The 15,028-nt window shown below is 37.3% G+C and overlaps 2 protein-coding genes across 2 annotated transcripts; both read right to left on the bottom strand.

Annotated features, from left to right (window-relative positions):
• Positions 1-9: 9 nt before the first annotated feature.
• On the bottom strand, positions 10-1,361 carry LOC110831823 (putative gustatory receptor 28a). Its single transcript, XM_022068249.2, has one exon. The coding sequence runs from the start codon at positions 1,359-1,361 to the stop codon at positions 60-62; it is 1,302 nt and encodes a 433-aa protein (XP_021923941.2). The 3' UTR covers positions 10-59.
• Positions 1,362-3,413: 2,052 nt separating this feature from the next.
• LOC147872147 (putative gustatory receptor 28a) lies at positions 3,414-4,709 on the bottom strand. The gene has a single exon (XM_087358830.1). It carries the CDS (start codon positions 4,707-4,709, stop codon positions 3,414-3,416), a length of 1,296 nt encoding a protein of 431 aa, XP_087214956.1.
• Positions 4,710-15,028: the final 10,319 nt, after the last annotated feature.

Genomic DNA, 15,028 nt, shown 5'->3' with positions numbered 1-15,028 from the left:
AAGGTCATATTAAAGAATTTCATTTTCAAAATTGGGACCTGCATGTGGTTAGCATGTCCCTAGTTACTGTACTGCATGGCAACCACGAGAAACGTTGTGACGCCTCCGATGATAGTGAACAGGAGAGAGTAATCGAGAATAAGGAAACCAAATGCAGTGAATTTTATTTTACGTTGGAGTAACTGCTGAGAAAAAAGCTGGAGTTCTGCCACTGTGTCGTGGTCAAAGTTTGGTACCAACAACAACTTCTGCACCAACACAGCCGTGTTCTCCGCTTCTGTGGTTGCAGAATGACAAGGAGCTGTAATGCTGATAAGTTTGAAAGCATACTGAAGAAGCCACGCTGTCATGAGACTGATAAACTGACTAATGGTGTCTGTTTCCACATTATGGATTCCCAGAATTGTTGCAAGCATAAGATAAGACGACAAAATTAGCTCAAATGTGGTAACACCTAATTCCAGCAAAAGCTGAAAACCATACATTGAATTGATGAGGACACTAATGTCACACAAGTCATCGTAAATTTCTCTAAAATCATGAACATTTTTCTGTTTCAAAATTTTAAATCGTGGTTGCCGAATACGGTTTACCATAAATTGAGAAGAATCTCGAAATGGTATTATAGTCACACTTTTATCTTCTGAAACACTATTTTCATTTCTCATTACAACGGAACTTGAAGCTGATTCATGGGCTACGTTGGTAAATACAATAGAAGGATCAACAGAATCTTTTAAAATGAAACCAAGTCCTGAGTTCAAAGCTTGAAAACGGCTTCGCAGCAACAGAACAATGTCACAGAACTGAAGCACACCTCCGATGTTCACAATACGGTGTGGATAGCCAGAAATAAAATACCAAATGCTTAGACTCCCCATAGCACGTGTCCATACCCACGTGTCATAAGTGAACAAGGTTGCTTCATACGAATACACAGCAAACACTTGAACCAAAGTGAAAATAAACGTCTTCCTGTAAGTTGTAATGGGATCAGACAACAGGCTTCTGTCAACTTTAACAACTGTGGAAATAAATTTCCTTGATTTTGCGCCATTCATAGCGACAGAAATGAATATGGATGAGACGGCTTTTAAAGCTCCAATAAACATCATGAGGAACTCATTGACAACTATTGCGGCTGACAGACCTGACTGTCCAACGCGCTGCACCGTGCAATATACACCACAGGTCAACACAACAATTAATAAGATTACTGTGTACAGAATCCATAAGGTATTAATTTCCTTGACGACAAAGCTGTCAGTAAAAGAGAAGGGGGCAAGCCCCAAAACTCGAGACACGTAATATAAAGGTCGCACAGAAAACACAAAATTCGCTTTAGGTAACACCCTCTCCATTGCGTTCGATGGTAGCAGTTAAACAGTCAAAACTGAGTAACACGTTTAACAGCACAGAATATTTTGTCCCGTAGACAACATAACCTTATTTTTATTTCGTACTTCGTCAATCGCTGAAATTTTGACAAAGGGCAATAGCAAAGCTCTTTGGTATGGACATCTATCAAGTGTCGTGTTCCTAGTAAAGAACAGTGCACATTCAGATTATCGAATACAAACGAGTAGTTTATAGGTCGGTAAGAAAAGAGAAATTCTCAACACGTAAATCACTTCGTCGTGAATGATGACAACAATTTATCCACAGACACAGGAAGTTAAGTCTTTAAAGCTCATTGGTGTATGAATCTCGGAATAAGCGATTATTTGCGTAAGAGCATCAACCAATCAATCTTTGTAATGAAGAAATGCTGTGTTTTCTTTGAGGTGCGGACTGACTTCAAACAATATTTAGATGAGCTTCAGCTTCAAAGAAGATTTACATTACTGCAGAGTCAATAATTCAGACTGTTTTCTAAGACCTGTTTATATTTCAAGGCGGAAAGCACGAGGAAAACAAATTGAATGCTTCATTACATTCACATGTAATAAACAAACAGATTCTTCGCCAAACAAAGACAGTCTCATTTGTCTTCAGTATCCAACACATGAATCGTTTAAATTTAATACGCATCCATTTGGTCCATAGTTCCAAGCCGGCTTGTCTAGTTAGAATATTGAACATATGTAAATGATATTATTTTTCAATATTTTGATATATTAATATCACACTAATTTAAATTGACTGATCTTGATGTCATAAACTTCACCTTAGAATTATAAACATTTAAAAGTACGTTTTTAATATACGTAATATTAATGTCAATTCATGTATCATGTTTAAATTCAGTACTTTTTTCGGGAAACGAAGAACTCTTGACTTAACTGATGACCTATGACTTTATGACAGCGTAAATCTTGCTCGTTGAATCTGTCACACGGGTTTACCTGTGGATGTAAGCACGGATTGTAATCCCGTTGGTCATATGCAACGTTCAGTTGAGCACTGGATTGTCCTGAAATGTGTTAATGAGAAAGTAAATGTATGTAAATTAGATTATGCCGTGGCAATGTGTCAGGCAGTCGACGTTTACTGGGAATAAATGATGTACCAAACATCGCGACGTACAAACACGCAGTAGTAGACCTATCGATCAAAGTGCAACTGAGTCGTCCTAAGTACAATAAACAAAATTTCGCCTCAACTTTCCTTGTTTCACTTTCTACAAAGTTTCATTATGTATCTGACATGTGACTGATGATTAACTGGGGAATTTGTATCACGAAAACCGCATCCTTCAGCGTTTTAATGTTCATTATATAGGCACTTTACAAAGAAGCAAGTTGATATTTTTATACATCGTAACTGTTCAAATTAATCTAAATTTTCAATCCGGATATTGAAATAATGGACGTTAGAGTAGGTTCCGCCTGTAGATTTGGCGGAAGAAACAGTAAATGCACAAAGATTAAGATGGGGAAATTCCATCAAAATACACAACTGGGAAGGACGAAATAAAGTTTGGTTGTTATTTTTAAAATTAAACTTAAGAATGCGGGTTTAGGTAAATTTGTATTGAAATTTTTAGAATTAGAATATTTTTAACAATTTCCGGACACTTCAATACGTCCTATGTGCTCAGTGTATCTCATGCATTTTATTGCCCTCATGACGTCAGACGACGATTACAAATTGTGAAGCTTCTCATTAGGAAGTTGTCTTCAAACTGCCATTAATTTCTCTCTCTTTGGTGCCTTTTGGACGTGATACCATTAACACCAGTAACATAATGTAAGTTTTATCCATATTTCTTATAATACGACTTCTGATGACCAATCGTGTAAGTCAAAGTGACCGACACGAAAATTGGCTGCTCAGTATTGGACGCCTCTGTCCATCTCTTGTCACGCCATTTGTACATCTCTCTGCGTCACCGCCTTCGTTCGGAACGATCGTCTTAATAACCCTTGGAGGTAAATGAAAATGACTTTTAGAAGCACGAATATCGGTAAGTCTCACTTCTCGTACTGCATGGCGATCACGAGGTATGTTGTGACGCCTCCGATGATAGTGAACAGGAGAGGGTAATCGAGAATAAGGAAACCAAATGCAGTGAATTTTATTTTACGTTGGAGTAACTGCTGAGAAAAAAGCTGGAGTTCTGCCACTGTGTCGTGGTCAAAGTTTGGTACCAACAACAACTTCTGCACCAACACAGCCGTGTTCTCCGCTTCTGTGGTTGCAGAATGACAAGGAGCTGTGATGCTGATAAGTTTGAATGAGATTAGAAATATCCACGCTGCCATGAGGCTGATAAAGTGGCCAATAATATCTCTCTCGAAATTTTGGATCTTCAGTATTGCTGCGAATATAAAATACAAAGCCGAAGCTAGCTCCATTGTAGTCACGCCTAGTTCCAGTAGAAGCTGAAAACCATACATTGAATTGACAAGGACACTAATGTCACATAAGTCATCGTAAAGTTTTCTAATATTATATAAATTCCACTTTTTCGAAATTTTAGTATGTTGTCGAAGGCGGTTAACAGTTTGAGGTGATTCTACATGTGACATTAAAGATGAACGTTTCATTCCTGAAAAAAGTCTTTTATTTTCAGTATGGCTAAAAACAGAATTGTATGGTACATTAATAAGCAAAGCTGTTTCGATGTAAGGCTCGTCAGATTCCTGCAGAATTGAACCAAGTCTTTTGTTTAAAGCTTTTAAGCGGTTTTTTAATAGCAGAACAAGATTGCAGGACTGAACAACAGTGTCAGTGTTCACAATACGATGTGGATATGTCGAGATTAGGTACCAAATACTCATCTTCTCAGCCACCTGTTTCCATACCCACGTGTCATATGTGAACAAGATTGCTATATAACTCCACACTGCAACCGCTTGAACCAAAGTGAAAATAAACGTATTCCTGTAAGTTGTAATGGGATCAGACAACAGGCTTCTGTCAACTTTAACAACTGTGGAAATAAATTTCCTTGATTTTGCGCCATTCATAGCGACAGAAATGAATATGGATGAGACGGCTTTTAAAGCTCCAATAAACATCATGAGGAACTCGTTGACAACTATTGTGGCTAACAGACCTGACTGTCCAACGCGCTGCACCGTGCAATATACACCACAGGTCAACACAGCAATTAATAAGATTACTGTGTACAGAATCCATAAGGTATTAATTTCCTTGACGACAAAGCTGTCAGTAAAAGAGAAGGGGGCAAGGCCCAAAACTCGAGACACGTAATATAAAGGTCGCACAGCTGACACAATGTTAACATGTTGCATTCTCTTCATGATAGGTGTTCACGAGCTGATTACGTGGAATGGAAACCTGATTTACACCAGAGTAAATTTTGTTTTACGGACAATGAAACCTTATTTATAATTCTTACTGACTGTAGCGTTAAACCAAGGTCAGAGCGATACCAAGCAAAACATTCAACTGGCATCCAATTCCTTGAAAACTCAGTTTTTGTCCGATGAATTCGGGACTTAGAACAGTTATTACAATGAACTTAGGCCGATAGAAGATATGAATTTCTAAACATTAGTCGTCAAGGTGGGCGAAAAAATAACAGGTGTTCTGTCACGAAGAATTTAAGCTGAATAGGACCCAGATTTACGCTCGATTAAATTGTATGCTTAAAGATAATGTCAAAATTTATATTTCTTCCGATAGGGTAAAGAGTAAAAGAAATAAGATGGAGTATTTGATAATATTAATGTGTTTTCTTTCAGACGTTTTTTGAATCTGAAAAAATTCAGACACTTAAAATACTTGGTAAATGAATATGGATATTATTATTATTATTATTATTATTATTATTGATTTAATAAATTGGATAAAGCCGAGAAAGAACCACAGATATACATTTTAAAATGATTTGTTATGTTATCATATTATATTATCACAAAAATTGTGCCCACCTGTCCTTTAATTTATACGAGGGGTTTCAACATTTGCATTTACTGTACAACCCACATTTCCATAAGGCTAGATTTGGGGACTATTTGACAAAAGAATGCTTAAAAGTATTAATTTATAGGTAATCATTAACACAAAGTCTGTGTTTCAGCCAAGGCATTCCCACGACTTTGAGATTGAAATCATTGGTTCTAAGTCTTTACTTCATTACTACGTGCCCTATACGGAATACAAGAAAATATTTAATAGGTTTCAAAGATGTTTTTGCTAATTCAGATTATATAGTGTTGAGTGATGAAATCACTAGTAATTAATGAATTGAAAATAACGTGGAAGCAAGATTTCTTGGAATAAAATAAAGTAGAATCTTGGCTCTGATGTTTAAGATAGGTTAGGAAACCATAAATACCTGGACGAGGACGGCCGATCTCTAGGCCAAGACTTGACCCTTGAAAGACGAAGTAGGATTCTGAACTAAGATTTATGGGTTGTTGCGCTGTGTAGTCTGGTAGATGTTAATCAACGTTTCGGAGGTCATACTGCCTCCGTCATCAGGGCGATGAGTATGAAGATTTCTGTCTTCTGGGTTGTTGCCCTGTGTAGTCTGGTCGATGTTAACCAACGTTTCGGAGGTCATACTGCCTCCGTCATCAGGGCGATGAGTATGAAGATTTCTGTCTTCTGGGTTGTTGCGCTGTGTAGTCTGGTCGATGTTTACCAACGTTTCAGAGGTCATACTGCCTCCGTCATCAGTGCGATGAGTTTGAAAATTTGTGTCTTTTGGGTTGTTGCGTTGTGTAGTCTTGTCGATGTTTACCAACGTTTCAGAGGTCATACTGCCTCCGTCATCAGGGCGATGAGTTTGAAAATTTGTGTCTTCTGGGTTGTTGCGCTGTGTAGTCTGGTCGATGTTAACCAACGTTTCAGAGGTCATACTGCCTCCGTAATCAGGGTATGATGACGGGGGCAGTATGACTTCTGAAACGTTGGTAGAGATCTACCAGACCACATGGCGCAATAACCCGTAAGACAGCAATCTTCAGACTCACCGCTGTGAAAACCTCAAATCCTACGTAGGATTCTGATCACTCGACCGCGATGTTTAGTTTTACAAGAAACGAGTAATGAAGACATTTGATCTACATTCCCCATCACAGACGGTCGAAGAGGTTAATCGCAGTTAGTATGTCACTGGGACCGTTCCGGTCGTTGACCGTGAAAGTTGTCGAAGAAATGGAAGTAATAGTTGAGTCGATACAAATAAGAAGCGTGGAGGTTGAACGGAAATCCGGAAGTAAACGGAATATCACTGATTTTTAACCCATAAGATTGACCCTCCTTTAAAAGATACGTCTTAGTGTTTTGTGACAGATTATGAGTTTAACATTGAATGTAAAATATTACTTTTGAGAAAAAAGACAATATTTACAGACTGAAACTTCACTAAATACCCATTTACGATAAACGGCGTCATTGATAGTGATTGTAGCAAGAATGTCAGGATCTGTGCACATAGATCTGAACATGTGACTGCATATAGTCATACAGTATCCCGGCGAGAATTCATAAACTTATTACTTAAAATAATTTATTTTTGTAGACGGATGTTCATGAAATTGTTAATTATAAGTCAGTTTTCCAAAACTTATTAACTTTATAACATAAATTATCGAAATTTGTAAGTGGTAACAGAAGACGAAGTTTCGACAGTCCAGTGGCAGGCTTTTGGGAACGCGGTGACGAATCTTGGGGTTCCATTAAGAAAGTGGGCTACTATTTGACAAGCCGAATAACAATAGTCTTTTCAAAAAAATATCCTGCGCCATAAAGTAAGTAACTAAGTAACTAGACTATTAAGCGTAGCCTTTGAAGCTACAGTTTGGTGTTATGTCTCGAATATGGAGTTATTGTGCACTTTAGAAATCGATTCTGTACCAAATAATCTTGGCAATAGGTGACAAAGGGAACAAATATCTGGCATTGGTCAAGGGTCCCAGGGCACAGGCATTGGAAATAGTGAGATCTTGCATAAGGAGTTATGCCATTGTGCCTATCCTACGATCGTACTATTCAATTATCTGCAATCGGTAACAACTACATGGCTGCTGCATGAAACAAAAGTTTAATTTGGCCAGGATTCGAACACATTACTGCGTGTGTACGAGTTAAGTTCGCTACCACAAAGATAAACCACGATGGTTACACTGATAATGACTTTCGCTACTTAATGATGATATTAATAAGATATGATACGAGTAGTTACAAAATAGAATTGTTGACATAAGCAAACTGACGTATTCGTAAGAATAATTGTTTCTGTAGAATTCACAGGGCATCAAACATTCAACATATATGTTAGGCCTCACATTGATCGATCAGTTTGTAACACAATATCATGGTCCTCTGAATTTATGTAAACAGTCGTTTTACGATAAACAATCGAATCAGCAGAAAATATAGAAACATAACCATGCTTAAATTGTATCTACATGCCTCTTTATGATAATAGTGGAAAGTATTTACAGTGCATTGGATTGAAATTTTCTGATTTTCTTTGTGAGTAGGAAACTTGTAAGAATTAAAGTAAAAATCTTGAATTGAAGAACCACGCGCATAATTTTATATCACTTTTGATATTTGCTACGTTTCGTGCGATGCTTATGGTAACATTTAAACTAGGTATGATATATTTTTTACCTAATATCGTAATACTACAGGAATAGCTCAACATGGCGCCCTTTCTACGTACGTTGTTTATAAACTTCCTGAAAGCGTTCCAACTTGCTGTGCATATGCTTCCATCTATCAGGAATATAATGAACTGCAAGACAGACCTCTTACTGTCTTTGTATACCACCTGTAGATGACTCTAGCAGCTGTATCCCCCACCTCTGCACTTCACCTGAACGTGGGAATCACGCCGATAGAAAAATGACAGTCACTAGCAGATCGCTTAGGTTTTGCGGGGGAAAAAGGTGAGGAAATCGCAGACTTATTGACAGCTAGAGAGCCTGAAAAAGAATTTCATGATGATGAAAGTGAAGCAGGCAATGCAGCAGTACTTAGTTTGAGTGCAAATGGAAGTGTAGAAAGAAGCATTATAAAATTAGAGGTGCATTCAGAACTCAGAATTTGTGAAGAATGTGTGTGAAAACAGTGTATTTCATTCTTGTGTGCTATCGTTGTGCTAATTGGTTAAATGACTAATTGAAGACGGCCAAGTACAAGGCCGGCAAATAACATTTAAATTGAAGATTTCCGTCTTCTGGGTTGTTGCGCTGTGTAGTCTGGTCGATGTTTACCAACGTTTCAGAGGTCATACTGCCTCCGTCATCAGGTAAACATCGACCAGACTACACAGCGCAACAACCCAGAAGACGGAAATCTTCATACTCACCGCTGTGAGAACCTCAAGTCTTACAACATTTAAATTTCTTTTCCGATCGCGTAGACCAGCGTGACCCAACTTGCGATCCGCGAAAGTATTTGTTAATTTGCTACTAGTTAGTGCAAACACATTTATTTTCTTTACTCTTAGGGATTTGAAAAAAATAATTGTGATTCTCATCTCGTCTGCTGCTGTACTTTGTCTCCGCCACGAAAATGTTAAAAACGAAGCAGAGGAACAGGTTATCTGAGGATGTGTTACGATCAACCCTTCGTTTAGCAAAAAAAAAAAAAAAAAAAAAAAAAAAAAAAAAAAAATCGAAGTTGATATTCCGCCACTGGTAAAAGGACATTCTGATCAGTGCTCTCCCTAAAGCCATTGACTTTAAAAGCATTAGATATACGTTTTACTGATACAAATTATTATTTTATTAGATAAAAGCTGTTAAAATAGCGGAATTCAAATAATTTGTGTAAATTTCCCAGGTAAAAATTGTGAGAGACAAGCTGTTGAAGGAACAAAATGATATACAACTTTGTAGTAGTTTGTGCACTTTTAAATTAAAATTATATTTCAGCATGTGCAATGGTAATTTGTCATTTCTGGAACAGTATTATTAAAGAAAACGACAATGCAAAAATATTGACAGTAGGGGTTTCTTGGTCCTTGGGTCCGACAGGAAAACTATTCTTTACCAAGCGACGAAAAAAGTTGGACTACCCTGGCATAGATCATTGTGAAATAAAATAAATTTATCTCAATATCAATCCAAACATTTTAGACGAAAAGTGGGCGAATTATAATTTACGATAAAAGCAGTAGTAGGAGGAGTAGTGGTGAATTTATGGGCTTATCAGCTTCTCCGACTATTTGCGCCTACTTGTTCCCTCGTGTGTGGTCTCAGCACTGTTGCCGCGAGGATAGAATGGCGTGGATATCACAGCCGAGAGATGTCAGATGTCAGCGTTCCGTCCAAGGCCGCCGCCGCCTGGCTTCCTCGTTGCCAGGCAGCCCGGAGTGTCCAGGTATCCAACAAAACACAACAAACTTTCCCGATATCTGGAATTGGGACACTTGGATCAAGATCTCGGCAACGATGGGATGGTCAGGAGAGTGGCCACTGAGACACTGTGTGTACGGATAATATGATGTCGAGGATGGCGGCGGATGAGAAGAGCTCGGTGGAGAGCAAATTATTCGGCTGTGAGAAAGCTGTTAAAACTGTTTAGGCCTTAGGATGCATCAGTGGAAAATCTCCAGGCGAATAGTGCGATAGGCGCCGGTGGCAAGACGAATTCCTATATTGTATATTATAGATATTTTGAAATTTACGGTTATAAAAAGGAGTGTAATACTGATATAAAATACTACGATTAAATTTATCCGCATCATCATTATCATCACCGCCATCAACACATATTTATTAACCTCTTCCGGTTTAAGCCCTCGGGCCATCACCAGTTCTTATTTTTTTATTTATCAGGAAACAGTTATCGTATCATAATACCGTAAACAAACTCTCAGGAGCGCTCTACAGGCAATTATTAGAACTATTGAATCTTATACAGTGCATGAAGTTCACTAAGATCTCGGTAGATGTCCCAGTCGATCTGAACTCTCCTACAACCCGCCTTTTTTAAAATATGACTAAAATATGTCAGTGCATAACCACGCTTTGTATTAAAACTGGACGCAGTAATAGGAACGTATGTTCTCATCACATCATTCGATGCTGTAGTCTGAGTTACTGACAACGTTCTACAATAAACCGTAAATATATATTTAAATTTGAGCTGCTTGTTTGAACATTCTTTAAATACGAATATCTGTGTTTTTCTGTATATGTACACTATATATATATATATAGGGTCCTGTACAATACATTGACGACTCAAATAACTGCGATACAGTGGATTCTTTTAAAATAAATTGCATTAGTACCGACAGAACATAACAAAACGTCTTGGATGGGAAAATCGCTGCAAAACTTCATAATATGCAATTAATAATTTCTGAAAATTGCAGTTTATTATAATTTACATTACCATACGAATAAGCTTAATACCTTTATATATTAAGTTACTTCGAAGTCTGAATGTTAATTATACATATATCCTAACTTGATGTCAGAAAACATGACATTAATTATTTATTATTTAAACATATTATTCCATAGCAGATTATTAACAGCCGAAAAGGTGAATGAGTCCCTACGATGTGGTCGGTCATACTTCTGGATAAGAAGAAACTTTCACAATTTTTCTTCCAGCAGTTTTTTCACCTTCCATTGTATTAGAGGTTATTTATTCTTGGACTGTAGTCAATTTAGTCAAACTAAAACCGAAAATACACAGCGATTTACTTCCTGTCATACGTCATATGATGGAAAATTATAGCAAAGACTTCAATGCCATTAAACGCTTAAAATCGAAGAAGGAAGAGATAAAAAGTATTTAAATGCCAGGATAATATCATCTAAAGGTGGTTATTTGGAAAATGTTTGCGAATACGCGGTGAAGATAGTCATCTTCTTCGGGGACTTTTTTTCTGTGCGAGAAAGTGTCTAGATTGATTATTTATTATAATGTTCTTTTTATTAGTGTATTTTTATTAGTATTGAAGATTTTTATTAGTATTGAAGATTTTTATTAGTCTTTGTCCGTTTAGGCTCTGCTGTTGTGAAAAACTGAAAGAAATTTTATTATTTTTGTTATAATATACTAATGTATTTAGAGCAATTTTCTTTGTGTATTAGCATCCTATGTACTAATGTATTTTTGTATTATGTTTGTTATATCCTTTTTATACTTATTATTGTGTTCGTGTGCTCATCTCTGTGCTGTGTCTGTAATTGGCCTTCTGGCTGTTGATACAGCATTGAATTTAATTGAACTGAATACTATTTACGCCAGTTTGTGTTCATGGGCTTGTTCGGACGATTCAAGCACATAAAATGTAGCAGGTTTCTCCCTCACTCGTCTTAACTCTGAACCTATGTGAAAAAACTGTTCTCCTTGTAAGCAGAGTTATGTTAGAATCAATAGGTCTATATACACTTACGACAGTGTTGCACACACTTCCACATCGTTTACGTGCAACCGTTGCCATACGTGACATTCTTATGTTTATAATAATACACTTCTGATTCGAGTACCAGAAAATGGGACCGTTATCTGACTGCGATAACCCATTGCGTAAATATTACGGTATCAGCTAAGTTTTCGTGTTTTTTGGAAAGCAACCGAAACTCACAGACCTATCTTTAATTCCACTACAAAGGACCCTGTTCTGATATAGGAGCGGCTGAAGGGTCACGGCCACCACGAACATCTGCCCACTGAACGTCAACCTAATTTAACTCAGCTCATTTCTAACCAATATTATATGTCCCCCGTCAACCCTTTTCAGAGCTGCGTATTCCTTCCATTTTAATGCTTTGAAAGCATACTTTCTGCAACACTCCACTGAGAAGGGAAGTAATTATTTGTTATGGAGGTGTTATTATAGTGTGGCTATAAATGCGAGGTTACGTTTTTTAGTACGATTTTCTGCATGTCATCTTTGCAAGATTTTAAGTGACGAAAGATCCAACCTATTGGTGATTTGATTTTATCACCGACGGCAATGGTGATTGACTCAGAAAATTTCTAAGATATTCTCTAAAGTCTAAAGAAATTACGGTCTACGTCTGGTTTTGTGGAAAAGATGTCATGCAGTTTGTCTGCAAATAGGTTCACTTTTTCCTCACGAGCGACTTCAGGCGTACCATTTAATTTAAGTGAGGTATGTTGTTAGTGTTAATTGTTGAGTTCTGTTTCGTGATTATCCATGTATCTCGAGGATTACTGCGGTCTAGACCTCGCCTTGTACGTTTCCAGGTAACACTTAACTGGCATTTGATGTCTGTTTCCGTCTGATGTTTGCAAGACTTTCATAAGGGGATATCGCCTGCCATTTAATTTGCAATTTATTGAATTCCTGAATAATCAGGCGTGTCGAGGGTGCTGTTTGGCCCACACAGATCTAAAGGTCCTAGGTTTTCTTAGAATTGTCTTTTAACAGGTAGATGAAACACGTCGTTAAACTGAGTAACTGCATAATTAATTTCAGTAGTTGTCGCTTTATTGCCTAGTAATTTGATTTTTAAATTTATGTTCGCCAAATTTTGAAAAACATTGCTAGTTTCACAAACGATGTTTTCGGCTCGTCTAACTGGACAGGGCTTCGGATTGTTAGTAGGTTGTGATCTGTGTGGGGCAGGACGCCCATGGTTTTAATTGTGTGAGGTGCGATAGAACGTTGTTTAATAACGGGAGTTCTATAACATCTGCGTTAGCTGGATTATGAGTTAGGTTCACGGGGGGGGGGGGACGTTTGACCCAAAACATTATTTTTATAACGTGTCACGTATTGTGCTTTGCATTATAGTCGCTGGCAAAAATGAAATCTGTGCAAGTTTAGTCCGGCAGTTTATATATAAATTAAAGTATTCAACAATTTGTTAATATGCAACTGGATGTCAGTGGCTTCCATGTGTTACAATTTGGGTAGAAGGATTTCTGAATATTTAGCGTTTTTCTGATTTAAATAGCTATGCTTCCACCTTGTATCTCGTTGCAGGATCTGTATGCATTACACAAGTAGGACATTTGAATTTCGTGGAAGACTTTAGATGGGTTTCATTTAGTAATGTTATTGGGATGCTGATAGCTTCAAAGTAGTTGAGGATTTCCGTTTTTGTTGTTGCCGATAAATTAGACTTCCTAAAACATTGTTTGTTTTATTACGCATAGTACCCACAATTAAAGCAGTGTTCCAGTAAAATAAAGTAAATTACAGGGAGAGCTCTCTCGCACGGGTGTTGAATGAACTGAAAGATTAGCTGCTAATGTTGCTTCAAAATAATAATGGCCATCTCAGAGATCGTTCGGTCTAAGACTTGCACGGTCTTGAACTGCTGGAACCGTAGAAAGCGGGTTCAAATACCACTTACAACGTGGAGGTTTTTACATGATGTAAGTTATTTCAAATACATTTTAAAAATGCATGCCTAACGGAAAAAAATATTTGAGTTCTTCTGTCCCTCGAGATCTCGTTACGTTTTATCTTAAAATACTTAACGGCGTCCTATTAAATTTGGTACGTCCATTAATTGCAGTGAATTCATTTTTGATATTTAAGTATTTTGTCCGCATCTTAAAGAAAACATCGAATCAAGTAGTTTATGCTGTGAAAGGAAATTATCGCGGTTTACTCCGAGAATCACACTCTCCTGGAAAAATTGAAGGATAATCGATTATTTAAAAATGTGGCGTCACATGCAGTTACAGCTGGGATTCAAAGGGCAGGCATAAAGCAAAAGTATACGCTATTAATTTAAGTAAAAATGACTCAACGTACAGAATTCGGAGTTTGATATGAACTATAGATTGTATTAAGAACTGAAATGTTATTATAAAATTGTTTCATATAGGCTTATTTAACAAAATGTAATTAAAAATAATTTATAACTTCAGTGTAATTAGAATTGCATCCGCGACAAAATCTGTCATAAGTAAACATCAAGGCGTATGGGGTATAAATAATTCCATATAAGGCATTGTGGTTATTACGTGCCGATTACAAATCTAAGTATACCTACCTCTCTACTATTGATCTGTGTTATCTTGGGCACGTAATGATACGTCGCTGTCGAGTGGTTGACTCTCCTGATGTGTACTGAAAGGTGCATGTTTCAAGTCTTGGACCAAAGACCGGCTATACTGACTGAGTTTTTCATGTTTTCCTCATTTACCCCAGAGAATGCTTGGATAATACCTAAAATAAGGTCACGACTGCTTCCACATTATTTCAAATTCATTAATCGCCCCAAATTCGACACTATAGACTATGGATAAAGCTGTTGACAGCGTCATTAAAACACTACAAACAAATAAATAAAGGCCTTGCGACTGGCTGATAAGACACTTAGAGATTTTCGAAGATCAAACAAACAGGAACCTCAAAACCTGTAAATACAATCATAGAAAAAATTGATATTATTACTTTGAAGAATCATCACCGTGTTTGTGAAATCGCACGTAATACAAAACACAAATCCTAAAAAAACATACGAAAGTTGTTCAAGGTTTACGCGGATTTTCTTTTACAAACTATGTTCACCAGTATCATAAAATACCCTTCGTGGCAGATGGTGGCAACAGTGACCTTATCTCTCCCCTCCCACACACACATACACAATCATACCCTTCGCGTTTTCGCATTAGAATCAATACAATATGGCGTCTGTTCCCGTCACAT

Source organism: Zootermopsis nevadensis, unplaced genomic scaffold (genome assembly GCF_977971745.1).
Source record: "Zootermopsis nevadensis isolate Lab colony 2312 unplaced genomic scaffold, Znev_1.0 Znev_ptg000030l, whole genome shotgun sequence".
Lineage (NCBI taxonomy): Eukaryota > Metazoa > Arthropoda > Insecta > Blattodea > Termopsidae > Zootermopsis > Zootermopsis nevadensis.
The sequence above is the reverse complement of the archived record's forward strand: the minus strand, read 5'-3'. Positions and strand labels throughout refer to the sequence as shown.

Coding starts and splice junctions, on each gene's coding strand:
- LOC110831823 (XM_022068249.2), bottom strand. CDS start 1,361: ATGGAGAGGGTGTTACCTAAAGCGAATTTTGTGTTTTCTGTGCGACCT.
- LOC147872147 (XM_087358830.1), bottom strand. CDS start 4,709: ATGAAGAGAATGCAACATGTTAACATTGTGTCAGCTGTGCGACCTTTA.